Source organism: Felis catus, chromosome F1, assembly GCF_018350175.1.
Source record: "Felis catus isolate Fca126 chromosome F1, F.catus_Fca126_mat1.0, whole genome shotgun sequence".
NCBI lineage: Eukaryota > Metazoa > Chordata > Mammalia > Carnivora > Felidae > Felis > Felis catus.
In genome coordinates, this window is record NC_058384.1 from 14497625 (window position 1) to 14515343 (window position 17719).

At 40.7% G+C, this 17719-nt stretch overlaps 1 protein-coding gene across 15 annotated transcripts in view; it reads left to right on the forward strand.

Annotated features, from left to right (window-relative positions):
• Window positions 1-17719, forward strand: part of DNM3 (dynamin 3) — a 569293-nt gene that overhangs the window by 540452 nt on the left and 11122 nt on the right. For 2 of the 15 annotated variants that reach the window (XM_045049387.1, XM_045049391.1), the window contains one exon: window positions 661-839. The exons of 7 other annotated variants lie outside the window; for them this stretch is intronic. In XM_045049387.1, coding sequence (XP_044905322.1) covers window positions 661-760 — 100 coding nt within the window. In that variant the 3' untranslated portion in view covers window positions 761-839. Of the gene's footprint in view, window positions 1-660; window positions 841-884; window positions 1146-3360; window positions 4030-17719 lie in introns of those variants that run through there. 6 more of the 15 variants (XM_023247912.2, XM_023247915.2, XM_045049388.1 and 3 more) reach the window with 5 other exon arrangements.

Genomic DNA, 17719 nt, shown 5'->3' on the forward strand with positions numbered 1-17719 from the left:
CCCAATCAGAAAAGATATATGTACTCTCAAACCTATTTTTTTTCTTAAAAATAGGTTCAGTTTAGAACTCATTTGTGACACAGCTAAATTTCTAGTAATAATAGTAAAAGTGATAGCTAATATTTATTGTGCTCTCACTGTATGCTAGGCACTGTCCTAAGTGCTTTGCAGGTACATTTTTGTTTACTGTGCACAGCAACCCAAAAGGATAGGTTATTATCCGCTTTACGGATGAGGCACAGAGTTCTAAACAACTTGCCCAAGGCTGCTCAACCAGACCCGTATGGAGCTGGGCTTTAATCCCAAGCAGTCTGACTCCAGAGCCCAGTCTCCTGACCACAATACCAGGGTTTCTCAACCTCGGCACTGCTGGCATTTTCCTTGTGGGGGCCTGTCCCACGCACTTCAGTATGTTTTGCAGTATCAGAGCCTCTACCCAGTGGATGTCAGTCGTACTCCTCCCCTCCCCCCCAGTTGCAACTATAAAAATGGCAACATTGCCAGCGTGTTTGGGGAGGTGGGGAGTGGGGTGTAAAATCCCCCTCTCCTTGAGAACCACTGCACTACGGTATTTCAGAGATTTTTCCCTTCCATGTAAAAAATAAATTAAAAAGATCATTGTTGAGTCTCACTGCAAGTCAGATTAAATTACTGTTTTAGGAAACTTCAGATGGACTGCGAAAGTGTCTGCCATTGTGCCAGGAAGGTATGGAGGCCACTGGGCAAGGGCGTTGAGAGTGGGAAGACAGGAGTCCCATAAAGAGTCGGCTATCGTGTCTGTTTTGCTATAAGAAGGAACCAGAGCAACCTGGCGGTGCCTTTCCTCAGGAACGAACATGCATGTCTTTGTTTGCTTGCTTGGCTTTTTTACCTCTTTGTTTCAGATAAGCTGGCTTGCCAATACCCTTCAGAGATTCTGTTGAATGCTGAATCGGTTTGTTAAGTGGGATGGAGTCGCCCTTGGTATTCCCAAGCTCCTGCGCACAAGGTAGCAGGCAGGAATTGGTAGCTTGCGCTAGAGAAGGGGAATTACCAGCTTTAATGCATCTGTGTTGGGGAATTTATAGGACAGCAGTTATGTTATTCAAAATTTCTAGAATATTCTCAGCTTGGAGCCAGATCTAACTTGCCCTGGCCTTGAAAAGAGTCTCAAATGTAAAACAGAAATGAGAGTTCAGAGTAAAAGAGGAAAGTTGGTTTTTGTGCTGAGCCTTCAGGTTTCAGCGCCAGTTCAGCACAACGGGAGGGAAACCCCTCTGGGGGGGTGGGGGGGTCACCTGAGAGGGAGCAAGAAAGCCTCTGTCAGGATCCTTATGCCTATTAAAGTTTAGCTTTAGATGAAGAATTCTGACCACATAAAGTCTGTTTTTAATAAAAGCCAGAGCAGGAATCCTACCAAATGCAAGCCAGAAATGGGGTTTAAGATTTCAAAAAAAAAAAAAAAAAAAAAGGAAAGAAAGAGAAAAAGAGACGACAAAGATGGAAAAAGAAAGAAAAAAGTTGAGGAAGCTCTTGTTGAAACTTCACCTTGTTCTGTTTATTTATATATTCTGATTTCCCTCTATGAGTTGCCTCCATTTTCTCTATTAAAAACTTAAAAAAAAAAAATGAAATGCCATTATCCATCATCTCCAGGAAAACAACCCTTAGCTTTCCGAGAAGGAAGTTTGATTTTTTTTTTCCCTAGCTCTTTACTTTCTTAAGGGCCCTTTCTCGTCCTTTATCTGAAACCAGAAACTCATAACGTGACAAGACAGTACAAACCATGTCCCGCCGGCTCCCTGTTGGGCATTAATATTACAGAGGCAGTAGCTGAACTTTTAGAGGCAAAATATTCCGCCATTCGGCATGTGCCTGCACGTAGCTTTCTTCTGGATAATTTGCAACTTCATTAGCAAGTTATGATTTTGACTTTTAAGAGCATATATACTTTTAACCCTATTCAAAGGTAATGAAAGCACTTGCAGTTGGACAGAAACCATGAGCGTTCTGCTTTTTTTTTTTTAATTATTATATATTTCCATTCCAATGTAAAGGAAGAGGAAGGAGAGAGGCGGGTGGAGTCATTTTTGGCCCCACTTTTCTCAGCTGCTCAAGCTGTTCTGGTTTATGTGAGTGGAGGCTTTCGGTGAGGAAGCTGGAAATACTGCGAGCTACACGCCTGTTTTAATTACTTCCACCTGAGCTGGGGGGGCATCTCTGTCCCAAAGAGACTCACCAGTAGGGATGCTTCTGTCATTAGTAAGTTCAGTGTACACAAATCTGATTTGTGGAACATTTTCTACCGCCAGAATATCTGACATGCCCCTCCCCTCTCGCCCCACTCAACTCCTCTGAAGGGGCTAAAGCCCAGTTTGAAAATCCCAGCCAGTTGTGTTCTTGTTTAGCAAGATGATCTTAAGCAGACATCACCACCTCTTTAGGGGCCCTATTCTCTTACTTGAAGATCCCAATCTTCATCAAATACTAACGTTGGGGCTGATGTAGCTATTTTCAGTCACAGCTTCTTAAAATTAGTTAATTGGGAATCACAGCCTTTGACATTAACAGAACAAATTAACTGAAGCAGAGCGTGTTTTTCCTGGCAACAGCTGATTCTGGCATTATTTTACTCATTTGTCTTCTCCCCTCTCCTTGGACTAAGCAATTTTGCAACAGTCAAAAGGGGATAAGGGTGGGAGGAAGGGTCTCTATCCAAGGAAAAGCAAACTTCATTTGCCTCGTCACTCAATCCTCTCTTTAAAAATATATATATATTGAAGAACTGAAGTATGTTCTTTTAACTACCCTTGTCACCAAGTCTGATGGTGTCTTTTAAAAATGGCAAAACTGAATCATAGGAAAGGATTTGGCTTTTACCCCAACTCCTCCACATGACAGAAACACAAGATGGAAACCAAGAAACGCTCCATCAGAGGACTCTCTGATGAGTGCCATCGCGAAGCTGGCACCCTGCTCTGCGTGCGCAGCCCCGGAGGGGCATCAGCACTGCCACAGGGTTTCCCACTTGGACCCATTCCGTGACTTATTCATTTCCCCCGACTTGACATGGCACCCTTGTGCCATGGCACCTTCCGGTCCCCCATTCGCCATAATTTACTGCTAAACCAACCATGGCAAAAGATACATAAATCCCTCTACACAAGGAGATCATTGTTGCACTCGTGGTCTTTTCTTTAAGGAAGTAAAAGCCATTTGGTTCTCTTTACAATTTAATCTTGTTTCAGACATTTGACGTTGATACCCTGCTGTGCTATATCTCTTTTACATATTTTGTATGTTGATTTAATTGACAGTTGACACGGAACCCCTTTCACTTAGGGATAAGGTCTCCTTGTTTTGTTTTGTTTTGTTTTTCAGCCAGTCCCCCAAATTTTGAGTAAGGACAAACCCACGATTCTTATAAGTGTGTCTTTGCATCCCTAACATGAAGGTTTGGTGCCATGAAGGATGAAGCTGCTGAGAATTGAAGTCATGGGCTTAGGGTACATGGACAATTAAGCGACTTTGGGGACTAGCCTGTGTCCGACTCTCCCGCAATCATGTCCTGGAAACATCCTGATTTGCTCCCTCTTCAAGAGCCCTCTAAAAGTATGACTTCTCTTAGCAGCTGAGTGTCATTTGGACAAATGATGAATTCGCCTTGTGATTTCTGATTTCAGCCATGAGGTTTCTTTTTTTTTCCTTACCGTCCTTCCCCTTTAAAGAACAAATAAATAAATTTATGATTAGGTAGTCTGATTTTTCAGGGAACAGTTTTTATTTTTAGCGACTGGATTTAAAAGTTAAGCAAAAAAAATTTTTTAAGTATAAATGCCAAGAATAGAAACAACTTTGAGGTATTCTTTCTGATTCTTAATACTTAATGCATTTCATGAGGCTGCTGTGTCACAAAATTTGTTACTGAAATCCCAAATGTAATTAATAATTTGTTGCAGGTTTAACATGAGTTGTCATGATGCTTCATATATTTTAATGAAAACAGAAATGCGGCCATAAACTGTTCACTAAATAAAATATTCAATTTAATTTAAGCCCCTCAATTAACTATCCCATCAAAATCATTCAAATTCCACAACGATTCTGGTCGTAACATAATGTTGCACTGAGGTGAATCGATGGTTAATGGCAAAGTTTTTCATTCTTCAGTCTTGGTTTCAATCTGGTTGAAGTGAAGGTAAAATTAGTCTGGTGGTTTCCTTCTTGGGTCTAGCAAACCTGAGTCTCCTTTACACAAACATCTCCATCCTGCCACAGTGCGAATGACGGGCAGCGTGTGTAGGTGAGGCCCGGGCACAGAACTGCAAGGGTTCTGAAGGTCAGAATCTGGGAGTTTTGCAGAGGTGTCGAGGCGGACTCAGATTGCCTTTCTGTTTTGGATGTGTCCCCTATCTTACTTTTCCAAACATCCGATGTGGCAGGAGGATAGAAGAAAAAAGAAAAGAAGGAAGGATCTACATCAAACTAAGTACAAGCAACATAAATGCAGACAGGCTGCAGGCAGTGGTAAATATAACAATATGCCGCTGTTAGCCCAGTGGTAACTGGCATTAAGTTAACGGAATACAACTGTTTCCACATCCCATGACAAATAATAGCAACATAGCTCTGTCATTGTTCTCTCTGGGGTTCTAAATTGCTAAGCTTCAGCCATTGCAGGGAAAGCCCTTCTGAGTTTCAAGATACCCAGCCCTGCCCCGGGCTTCACCTGATTGATAGAGGAAGACAGCCAAGACGGGAGTCTGGCACAAGAGCCACTGACCAGTGAAAACTGCACAGTAAATGATGATTATTCTTCCTGTGGCCAGTCGGCAGCAAACTGTCACCGGTTGGAATCTGCTGAATGTTCCTCTATACAAGTTGATGTCAGCTCAAAAAAGACAAGAACAGAGCAGAAGAGAAAAGAGAAAGAAAAGCGAACTGCAGCCGGCGTAAGCAGCCAGGCGCACACAAGCTAGTACTGCTCTTTCATCGTGCCCTCTTTTGTCTCCGTCGCTGTGAGAGAAGAGTGATTTTCCAGGGAAATCCTTCACATGCAGACAGTTCTGGTTAGATGGCATGTTTTTCAGTGACTTCAGAGATCCAGAGCACGAACAGCTCCTTCTCGGAGTGTGCTGCTCGGATAAAATTTAGAGGTGAGAGAGCCACAATTCATGGCTCTGAGCTGCCGGGTGCTTCTTCCTCCCCTCTGACTTATCAGCTACTGTGAAAGACTAGAAGCGAAATTTAGCTTACAAGAGTTGCTTTAGCTGATAAACAGCCAGGAAATTAAACATGAAATTGTAAACACTGCATCTTTCACTCAGAATGTGCCTTAAATGCTTACCTCCAGCAGTATGAGAAAGGGAGTTGAGGACTTAGCTGAGGGTTTGATGGCTTTTGTCTGCCTGACATAACTTTATTGCTGCTTAAACACAGAATTTTTAAATGCCCAACACTGAAATCCTTTAGCTCACCAGAGCCAACATACTGTAACCATTGTCTGGGGGAACCTCTGAAGCTAAACACGTATTTGCACCCTTTAGTTGCCAAATGAAATCCATCTGGCTTACTAAATGCTGTTGCCAAAAGAATATTACACTTTTGGTCTGGCCGGTATTTTTAAGTGTGGGGGGACGGGGACAGTGTTGGGAGGGCATTGGCTTGAGAGAATCTGTATGTGTATTGATGCCCTATTACCTGTACGTGGATGAAGCTGAGATCACTTGGCAACTCTGATCAAAAATAGAAGAATTCCTACCTAGGGCAAAGTCTAAAGCCACAAGGTATTTAGGCAGCCTCATCATGGTATGGTACTTTCTTTTCCTTCTGGCTGCTTTTTAGGCATCAGAGCCACATGATAAGCAAACCCACAAATAGCGGGTACCCTAATTTCTGGAATTATTTTTTTAATGATTCCCATAAACACTAGGAAATGTGTTCCTAGTGTTCCAGCCAAAATGATCAGCTCACGTGAACTGCAGAGAGAACACATTCCATCCAAGGATCAGAAAAAAAAAAAAAAATGGTTAGTCAAAATGGCAAATGGCAAAATTCTCAATCACTCATGGTCAATGTCAAGGCTGGGCCTTCTTGACTCACTTCAATTGCTCAGACATAAGGAGAGTTCCAAACCTTCATCAAGTCAATGTTTTCCCCCATTGGAATTAGTTTCACACCAAAAATTAGGAAACAGTGTAAATACTGGGAACCCAGTAAATGTGCAAGTTAATATAAAATTTAGAAATAAGCTCCATTCCCGGGGCGCCTGGGTGGCTCATTTGGCTAAGCATCCGACTCTTGATTTCAGCTGAGGTCGTGATCTCACAGTTCGTGAGTTGGAGCCCCGCACTGAGCTCTGCACTAACAGTGCGGAGCCTGCTTGGGATTCCCTCCCTCTCTCTCTCTCTTTCTCTCTCTCTCCTGCCCCCCCCCCCCCGTGCACTCTCTCTCTCTCAAAGTAAACAAATAAACTTTAAATAAAAATAAACAGAAATAAGCTCCATTCCTCCCCTGCTTCCTTTGCGGAAGGGCTGACAACCCAGTGGAGAGGGAGACTAACGAGACCTGGATAACCACAAAGTAGCCGCACCGCCACACAAGAGTCCCCAGGCTTCTGTGGCAGGTCTGAGAACCAAGAGGAAGTGAGACTGTGTGAGAAGAAGGCTTCAGGTGGTTTTGAATATGATCGGGGAAGTGATTTTATTTTATGGTCAAATATAGCAGTTGTCTCCACCACGTAAATATTACCTATATTTGGTTTCAGATTTCCATGAGGCAGCATTATCTAAATTTATTTTGGTCAGTATATATGACATTGATCTAGAATGAGACCTCTTGTGAGAGTAGATGAGAAAGACTTTCAAAGGTATTTTGCAGCCCAGAAAGTCTAAAATGAAATTATTTCACTTGGGCATGGATGCTTATATAAGATATATTCTGTACCATGTGTATTTTTTTAAGGTTATATTAGGATTGTTCTCAAAGCCAATTTTAAGAGTGAATGAAATTTTTCCCTCAAATAAATCTACCCTTAGCATCATGCTCAAGGGACTTTGCCAGAAAGTCTATACACTGCTCCACCTTTAGACCACCATTCACGGAGGAAAAGCTATAAAACCTGAGGAAAATGTCTACTTATTTTTAAAACAACTAGAATTTCTTTTTGCTTCTTGGTAGTGTTGGAAAATATTTTAATAACTAAAATAATAAAACTTCATGTGAGGCAAATTCTACCTTAATTATTGCCTCTTGGGGTGGAAAATTAAGGAAACATTAGTAAATGTGTTAACTAGAGAAACCACCACAGTAATTTCCCTCCACATATCTGAGTCTAAGGTCAAAATAAAACCCATGCTACACATATTATTTGAAAGAAAGCAAACTTCTAGTTTTAGCTCGACAATAGCAGTGTCAGAGTACTCAGGACTGAAACTAATGGACCACAAAAATCCCTGTGACTCATCATTAGACACTGATTAACTTACTTAAATGCCCTATTGTTCAGTGTAGGAATCTGTAACAAGGCATGTTGATATGATTACTTGATTTTTTTAAATATTCCAGACACTCTAAATTATCCCATTACCATCTTAATACTTGAAAACTCATTTTAAAGCACAGTATCTTTGAATAGACATGTTGAAATAGTGCCTCTCCTTTTTGCTTAAAACTTTGGTGTATAATTGACTGCATCTTATAAATTTCCTTCTTTTTTTTTTTTTTTTTTTTTTTTTTACCATACTTGCCTCCTCCAACCTAGGACCTTTTCTCCATATGTAGCTATTTGATGTATGTTGTTCATTCACCGTCCTCTAGGTGACTGAACGACACATGGGGCACTCGTGCCAATAGCCACTGTTACTGTACTGTTCCAAAGTCCCCTTCCCTGTTGAGCAAGAAGAAAATGTGAGCGTCACAAGGAGTCCTTGCAACTCGTAAATACTTTCATAATCTCCATAGACTGTTCAGCTTTCAGTTAAAGTGTTGTTCTTTTTATGAGTAAAGCTTGCTTTTCTATACTTTTTCCTACGGAGTTCATGCTGCTTATTAAGTGTGCATTTTGAGAGGTAAAAATACGAAGCCCGAACAATGAAGGTAGCACTGACCACTGTCTCCAGTTGAGAAAGCAATATTAAATCAGAAAAGCGAGGTCTTTCTTAGAACCTTTCTCTTTGCTGCATTCTCATTGCACTCTTGCTTTGTACCCCAATCCTGAGTTCCCTTGTCCCTCAGGTGAGCCCTACATCCAACAGGACAGTCTTCCTTTAGTTACTTATGTCGGACACCTGCCTTCTAGCTTCCAGTGTTTGGCAGGCCAGAAGGATGAGGTAATAATCAGAAGAAAATGTTCTGGTTCTTTGGCCTCATCCACGTACAACATTATCCAAAACAGTTTTCTGTGAGTGAGAACAGAGTGGCTTTGAGATCCCTTGGCCTAACGTTCTGTAGGAGTGTGGAGGAACAAACTAACTCTTTTGATCCCTTCTAAGATAATGGAAATATAAATTATATCTTCCTTTGCCTGTCCTTTCCGTGATGTTTACAGACAGATGTATGTAGAAATGAGAGCCTTTCACTTGTAAACACGTTGGCTTCACTTTCTCCAAGTCAAGCCGTCTTCTTAAGCACAGCTCCGTGGTCATTACAGCAGTGTTTTCCTAAAAGCATATTTTGTGAACTATTCCTCCAGGATGATGGCAGTTTTTGTAAGACAGATGCCTAAAAGACATATGGTTTTCATAGATTTTTCCGTCTAGACTAGCTTTATTTAGTGACTTTTGGTCTGAATTGGTCTAGTTAAAGTTTCTGTAGAAGCTTGTATAAAAATTTTAAATGTGGGCATACCATTAAGGTGTAAAACAAAAAGTTTGACTTCTTATTGGCAATAGATTAAAAGGGATTGGTTGAAAGTTTCCTTCAGGTTAAGTAATTCTGACCATCCTCTATGCCCACTCGTCCACTCCACTCCCACAACACTGTCCAGAATGGAAAGGCTTACCCCTCAAATCCTATAACTGTTAAATTCATATACTTTTCAGTTTTCTTGAGTAAATTCTTTGTGTCCCAGTTGATGTGTGTGCGTGTGTTAGAAAGCTATAATTCTTTCTGCAGACTCTTTACATGGCCCAGGGGACATATGATTCCTTGCCCTTTTAGCACCAATTTTTACAAACACAGCATTTCCCTCATTTTAAAAAAAATAAAAGTAAAAAAAAATAAAAGCACCCATCAAGCCGTCGAGTAAAGGAGATGGAACATTTGGGAGTTTTTGTAGTACCTTCAGCCACTGATAAAAATTCTGTTTTTAAATGCAGTTTTTGAGCCAGCATCAAAGACTCGTTTAGGAACAGTATGACACTTTAAGAGGAAAATAATTACTTGTAGACTTGCCTAGAAATCGGCCTTTTGCTCCCTCTTTTGTGAGAGCTAACGCCATGGCTCAATCCCAGTCTAGCTGTATCAGAACGAGGAGACTCGTGGAAGGGGGAATGTTGGCCACTCTGTCTCCACCAGGATCATCACCTGGCTATGCACTAAGCATTTAATTGGACTTAGTCACATATTTGTTCACTGACATGGCAGCTTGTGAGGCACACTGCCTCTCTGTTTTCCTGTTTGCTTTAAACTTTTTTGTTTTTAAAACTTGAGCTCTAAGGCATGTTAGAGCTCCTCCTGCTGGATTTTTTTTTTTTTTTTTTTTTTTTTTTTTTTTTTTTTTTTTAATCATCACTGGGATTGTAATTAGTAAACCGGTAACTCTTTGTCTCCATTTCTGCCACTTGGACTTATAGGCGTAAGTGGCCAGAAAAAATATCACGTGGTGCTTTTAAAACTGGCCTTTTAATTCACCAGGTATCACGGTCAGGCAGAAGTGAAACACTGGTGCAACATAAATCTTCCCTAAGTCTTCAAATTCCTTGATCTCTGTTTTTTTGTTACTAAAATAAAAGGAATTAGAAAGTTAACTTTTCCATTAATATTTCTAGTCACATATTTGCCCTGAGGTAAGGCCCCAAGTCAGATACTCATGGCTGCAAGGCTCTTGCCCTCTGTCAGAGAGGGACAAAAAGCCTTTTCTGTCTTTCCAAACCAGAAACAAATATTCCAGTTCTATGTAGAGATTCAAAGGGGCGCCTCTTTCCTCCCCATCCCTGCTTCTTTTTCCTCTTCTCACTGACTTGAGATGACAAAGGAATGTGCATCTCCTCTCCCAGTAGCTGGTTCTTAGCACCTCCTTCCCAACCTCTCCTCCTTCCCCCAAATGGCGGAGTTGGCCAACCCCTTCCCCTGGTGCCTGGGGTGGGAGTGAGGGGGAGGGCAGGGAGAAGAGGACAGAAGAAGATGAAGAGGGTTAGACATAGTTGTGCCCCAGCAACATCAATGGGACTAGGTTTCTACATCATGTAAGTTCTTGGAGATCTCTTTGGGGATTTCTCAAAAGAGAGAGAGAGAGGAGGAGGGAGGGAGGGAGGGAGGGAGAAAAGAGGAGAGAGGGAGAGAAATGGAAGAAAATCATCGGAAGGGACACTGCCTAACTTCATTCAATAGCCATGTGCGTGTAAAACTCTTTTCAAACCACATCCTTTCTTTTACCACTGTATCCCTCTCACCTTCTGCTTCTTTGCAGATCTTTGAGTCTTTCCCTCCACCCAGCTTTTCTGTTGTCAGTGATAACAGTCCAGAGGCTAAACCATGGGGTTTTTTTAATCTCAAAAATAATGCTGTTAAGGAATCATACTGTAATACAACCCCAAACCCTCTAAGTTCTCCGTTTTATGAATTAGGACTCAGAGCAAAACAAGGAATTTTGACACTTGTGATAAAGAACAAGACAACATTTTGTTTCTCAAACTGAGAGTGCTTTCTTTTTTTTCTAGCTTTCTTTCCTTCACACATACTATTTCCTATTTCTTGGGCTGCCAGTCCCCTCAACTTCCCTTGCTTTCTGGAAGTCCTTCTAACCCCCTAACCTTCCAATCCCAGGCTAAGACTCCAGGTGTCCCTGAAACTCCTGAGGCACAGCCCTGTCAGAGCACTTACACTGTTGCCCCATCTCGAATAGAAACTCCTAGGCAGTGATTATGTTTCCGTACCTCTGACTTAACACAGCACGTAGCACATAAACAGGGCTTACTGGGAAATGAAAGAATACAAAATGAGTTGATGTGCAGCACTTAATCGAAATTTATTTTGGAATTAACCCAATATTTAGTGTACTGTAGGAAACAATTTAGGGGCTCCTGGGTGGCTCAGTCGGTTCAGCATCCGACTTTGTCTCAGGTCATGATCTCATGGGTTCGAGCCCCACATCGGACTCCGTGCTAACAGCCCAGAACCTGGAGCCTGCTTCAGATTCTACGTCTCCTTCTCTGTCTGCCCCTCCCTCACTCGCATTCTGTCTCTCTCTCTCTCTCTCTCTCTCTCTCTCTCTCTCAAAAGTAAATAAATATTTTTTTAAAAAATTTTTAAAGAATTTAAACACAAATACTTTCTCTCTTGTTCTGTTCTATTCAAACGCTTGCCTGCCTGAATGCTTTTATAAAATTATTTTGTACAAATCACAAAGTGAGCAGAGTTAATGTGGGCAAATCATCCTTTGAGCTACTTTTTTGCTGGAATCACGGAAGTGGGTATATCTGTACTGTCCCTATGAATGAAATCCATGTGGGGAGGGAGATTAAAATTACCATTTATCTCAGGGACTAATTTATACAGGATATTAGATGTTTATATCATCAAATAACAGTTGTGGACTATTTTTCCCCTTATGTTCTTACTTCAGATTCCATCAACTGATTCATACTTTCCCAATGACATATGTTATAAAATCATGGGTTCATTTTCACAGGGGAAAGAAACTGGCTCTAATATGTAGCACGAACCATATTAGAGAATTCTTAAACCCTTTAAGTGGACTCCAAGTTCTCTGTTCTTTCCAACATCTACTGTAAACTATTCTTGGACAGTATTGACTCATTGTGTTACTAATGCTGAAAAGGCCAAAAATATGCTGGATAGCAGCCTATATTATTTTTTATAATAAATTACAAACTACTATCTTCCATGTGGTCAATATCCTGACCGTTGTAGCATTTTTTAAAACAGCCTCATAGCTTATAGATATGCAAAAATCTGTTGTTAATAAATGCTCAAAATAAGAAGCAAAGCACAAACGCAACTGTGTTTAAAATACTGTCTCATAAGCTGGTAGAGCAGACATTTGCAAGAGGAAGGTCCTAGTTAGTTGCTGTTCCATTTCACCCAGAGGTGCTCTCCTGATTTGTCCTTGGCATATTCATTCATTCCCATCCACTGAACTACTGGTTGGGACACTGCCCTCTGCAGGTGCTGTGGAGGACTGTCAGCAGGATAAAGAATAATCTTGGTTCATTGGAAGTTTATTAATGTCATTCAGATGATGAACTATGTATAAACTATATACACATGCCTTAAACTGTGAAAAACAATGCAAGGATGATGTAATTCAGGAGGACCGTGGAGAGACAAGGCATTACAGTTCCCAAGGGAGAGAGACTATGGCCACCCCCGACTCAGCTGATCCACCAGGGCCATGTTTGCCTGGGGCTGCTTTCGAGACGAGCCCAGCAGAGCCCACTGTGGGAGGTGCTCTTTATGATTTTAGAAAACTCAGAAGCAGTTTTTGTTTTAGTTCTATTTTGTTCTGTTTTCTAAGAAATTCCCCAGATGTAGCCTTACTTCTTATGGTTCAGTACACAAAACCCTTCATTTAAAAAAGGGTGTTTTTGTTTTTGTTTTGTTTTTTACCTGTTTCATCAATAAGATAAACAAGTTAGGTAAGTTGGTATCAGATCCTGTGACTCCTAGAAACCGGGATGTGTAACTCTACCATCATCCTAATGTAATTCTATGTAAATTGAATTTTTGAGACAGAAGTATTTTAAAGCCTCAATTATCTTTAATAAGGAGAACTTGTGGTATAAAGAAGCCTGTTGCATATCCTTTTCTAGGCAAATACTGCCCTGGTAGGCATATCTCATTCCTCTAGATTTGTTAATGTTTGTATATCTTTTTTGAGTGTTTCCTTTTTTTGGGGGGGCGGGGGGGAGGGTGGTTCACCTAGCTAATTTAGGTTGGATTTCAGTCTTAACCCTCTCCAAAGATGACAATTTGGAATGCATGTTCATAGATACTTTCTGTACTTACTGACATTATCATAAGCAAATACAAGCTTCCCTAAGCAAGTATATTCTTCTGGTGATGACTAACAAGAAAACTATCAGAGATATAGTATCTTGGTCTTTACAAAATAAACCTAACACCTCTCTGACCCACCTTACATCTGATTCTCAAACGTGTCAAAGTATTTCTATAATCATTTCTTCATCCTTCTTAAGAGTTTTTTTGGTACTTTCTCTTTTTGCTCATACTTTATCTGCAAGTGAATTGAATTGCTAATAAAGTAAGACCAAAATCACTTATTATACCTTAGAACAATGGTTTTCAGAGCCTGGTCCCAGGACCAGCAGCATCGGCAGCATCTAGGAACTTGCTAGAAATGTCTCACCACATTAGAAACACTGTGTGGTACCCAGCAATCTCAATTTTCACAAGCCCACCTGGGAATTCTGACTTATGGTCCAATTTGAGAACCATTGCCTTAGCACATGCTAATGTAACTGTCCAGTAGAAAGAATCCTGGCCTGGGAGTCAGGAAATCTTAGTTTAAACATAGAAGAGGAAGGAAACTGAGCTGCGTAGACTGAGTCTGGCTCATACGTTTACCAGTCTCATAATTCCCACTTCCCACCCCAATAAGGAATAAAGGCAGGGGCAGAAAGACCAAGCCATTTCAACAATCAGTGTTATGGTACCTGGTGGCAAGAAACTAGAGGAACATTTATTTCCACCACCACCCCACACTAAAGCAATTTGCCCTATAGAATTCTCCCCCAACCCCTGTTAAGATAGGCCTCACATCATGAATACTCAAAACCAGCTAACCCAAAGCAGAGCAGATGAAATTTTAGTTCTTCCATTCTTAGAAGAGAACTGAAAGAGACAGTAAGACAAATAATGCATTTTTCTCTTATCAGTAAAGCCAGTCCCCACCCCACCCCCGCCCTCAATGCCACCCACCCTGCATGAGCATTGGACTTTCTTACAAAAATTGTCATTGTCCAAAAGACTGTAAAAGGTTCATCCCTGCAGCTACAAATGCAACTGCAAGTATTACATCTTTCCCTTTGATTTGGAAGCAGAAACATGGCTCTTCTATCATAACCATAAACCGCCCACACACAACACAGTGTTTCAATAAACACTAAGTGATGCAAGATGCTCCAGTTCCATGTAATGGGTTACTTAATGAACCCCATCACTAAACAAAGCAACTGAGCAAAATTTGGTACAAAACAATTTTGCTTTGCCCAAAACAAACTGTCTTATGAGGTGAATGTCTTTGGAAACTCTTTGAATGGTTAGGAAGTAGACCGTAGACCAATGAAATGGCCTTAACAGTAAACCTTAAATGCATTTCTGGTCTTCAAGTTGGCAAACAGCATCGCTTATTAAGAAAATCACACTGAACAACTTAATGCTCCTCCTGAATTGCTTCCTAGTAGAGTTTTCTTGTTTTGGAAACAAAATGATGCCTATTCCTTCTAGGAGGGTGGGGAGGGGGATCTTTCAGGATTTTTAATTACTAAAATATATATATGTTACTTTAACCTGAAATGGCGCATATTTTAAAGATGTCACAATTATTTTGAAAGCACATGATGGAAATTTTGTCCTTTATCTTTTTAGTCATTGATTCACCACGCAGGTATGCAGTGCCTATTTAATGCAAGGCCCTAAGGGACACTTTTAAAGAGCTCATAATGGAGAGATTCTCCTGATTTCTTTATTAAAAACCATGCCACGAGGCAAAGATCTTGCAAGTTTAACAAGAAAAGACAACAGTGCCAGCACAGAGCAGACAGTTACGTTCCCCTAGTGTCCTGCCTTGCTTCCTTTCTGCACTTGCCCATTACTGTTGTCTTTTTCTTGGTCCATCAGCATGATCCAAAACTGGGGACGAGATTAATGAACAACAGTTGGGCCATCAGAACATTTAAATCTCTCCCTTCTCTATCCCCATGATTGAACTCCTCCCTCCCATCCTCATCACATAATTTCTAATTTCTTATAACCTCATTATAGACCTACATTCTCTTACGTCTTCCAAGTTTTATATATTGCAGTTGAAATCATATTTGCCCCTGCTTTTTCCACTTGAAATGAGGTGCGATAGTAAAAACCACTTGCATACTTGTCTATCCTGCTCATCTTCCACTCTGAATAGATTCTGAGTTTTTAAAAATCATGCATCATAATGCAGTCCACATAGTAGACGCTCAATAAATTTTGCAGGCAACGTATAACTAGAAAGCATGTTATAGATCATCTAGTCTGAGTCTCCTATGCCTGTGATGGGGAAACTCAGGAAGTTCTCTAAAGAACTTCCAGTGGTTAGTGAAGGTACAAATTGGCAGTTGGAGCTAGAATTCATGTCTCCTGACTCCAGATCTAGTACTCTATCAGCGGAAACTCGCAGATAAACACCTCAAAACTATTCTTGGCCCCATTGGATCTGTCCCCTCTGATCTGGCCTGTACTCTAACCTAGCCAAACATCTTTGTTTAGACACTTTTCAGTCATTCATTTGTACATTATTTAATAAATTTTTATTCACTGCCTTCTTTTATTCACTGCATAATCACATTATGCTAAATGCTGAATATACATAATAAATACACAATATGTGGTCTCTGCTCTCAAGGAATTTATCAGAAACTATAGACAATAATCTAGTGAATAAATAATAATTACAAACAGGACTAAGTGCTATGAAATACACAAATACCATGAAGTGACTGGGGGCAGGGTGGTCGGAAACTATAGGATGGTCAGGAAGGACTGAGGAATGACATTTCAGCCAAGAACAAAAGGATCAGAAGAGAACTTAGTTTGTATTCGTTTCTCCCTTTGCTACAATCCTTGGTGCAAGCTATCATGCATGCAGGTAACAGTTACCAACCCGCCATGCCATGTTGTATCCTGCCTCTCACTGAATTTGTAATTTAATATCCACTTTAAAAAAATCCCCTAATTAAGTCCAACCCATTATTGAATCTTCTGGTAGAGTTTCCTTCCTTCAAGTTCAAATTCTGGCCAACTCCCTCCCCACTTCCCAGAACTGCTTAATTGCTAAGAATACATTTCTATGGGTTATGTGACTATTTATCAAACTCGCTGAGGACAGGAGGCCTATTATTTAATACTTACTCCAAACATCTATTAAAAAATTGAGTATATATGTTATAGATAACATTTCCAAAGGTCAAAATCCTACATGTCACTGTAGCTTTTTTTTTCTTTCTGCAGCAGCAATGATTGACTAACAAATATCTTTATGTAATGTAAAGATCAGTGAATACTCATCAATTGCTTCTCTTTTTACTTTATTATTATTTATTTTAAGAGAGAAAGAGACACAGAGTGCAAGCAGGAGGAGGGGCAGAGAGAGAGAGGGAGACCCAGAATTCAAAGCAGGCTCTAGACTCTGAGCTGTCAGCACAGAGCCCCACGTGGGGCTTGAACCCACAAGCTGTGAGATCATGACCTGAGCTGAAGTTGGATGCTTAACCAACTAAGCCACCTGGGCACCCTGTATTCATCAATTGCTTCTTACTTCTGGGGATAACTTTAATTTATTCAGTTGTCAGTGGTCAGTTGTTTAGTGGCTGAATGATAAGCACACCCTGTAAGAATAGGAAGATGAGTAAGATACAGCCCGTTTCTCATCAGTGGAGGTAAACATACAAACCTAATTAGGATTCAGTGTGATGGTTGTAATAGAAATATGCTGAGATGCTTTCGAAGCAACTGTATCAAGATGGGGGAAGTAGGTCAGAGAAGACATCACAGAGGTGAGTCTTGAAGGATGGATAGCAGGTCTAGCAGATGAACAAAACAGCACTGAGGACGTAATTGCATGTAATATCACGCTCAACACTGTATGAGGCCAGTTAAGTGGATGTGACCTCTGACCTCTAGAAACTTCACATCAAAGGAGAAAATGATTCAGGTTCAAGATTCAGGACATAAGCTAAATAAATATGGTCCTTTTAAATGAAAACGAGCAGTATGGTGGTGGAAAGGCAGGTGCTTTCGCATGGTCTGGGAGGACTTTTCCTAGCAGGGAATACTCAAAACATTTCAGGTGGTCATGGTAGCCAGTAGCCTTTCTGGAAAAAAGAGGATTTATTTGTTTACTCAAATTAAACAACTAGTATTGAACAGTTTAATTTGCTTACTGTGCCTGTAAGGAATCTCCAGTTACACTTTAAAAAACTGAGTCCCTGGGGACGCCGGGGTGGCTCGGTCAGTTAAGTGTCCAACTTCCGCTCAGGTCATGATCTCACAGTTCATGGGTTTGAGCCCTGCATCTGCACTGGTGGCACGGAGCCTGTTCGGGATTCTCTGTCTGCCCCTCCCCATCTCTCTCTCTCTCTCTCTCTCTCAAAATAAATAAACAATAAAATAAAATAAATAAATAAAATAGAGTGCCTGCCTAATGATAAGACCAGCATAAGAGGTTAAATTGGAGTGCACCTTCCCAAGGAAATCTTTCCTCTAAAGCCTCTTGGACATTTTTCAGGTGCAGGGACCATAGATATCTGCCAATATCTATGGGTTTGTGCCTAAATGGTAT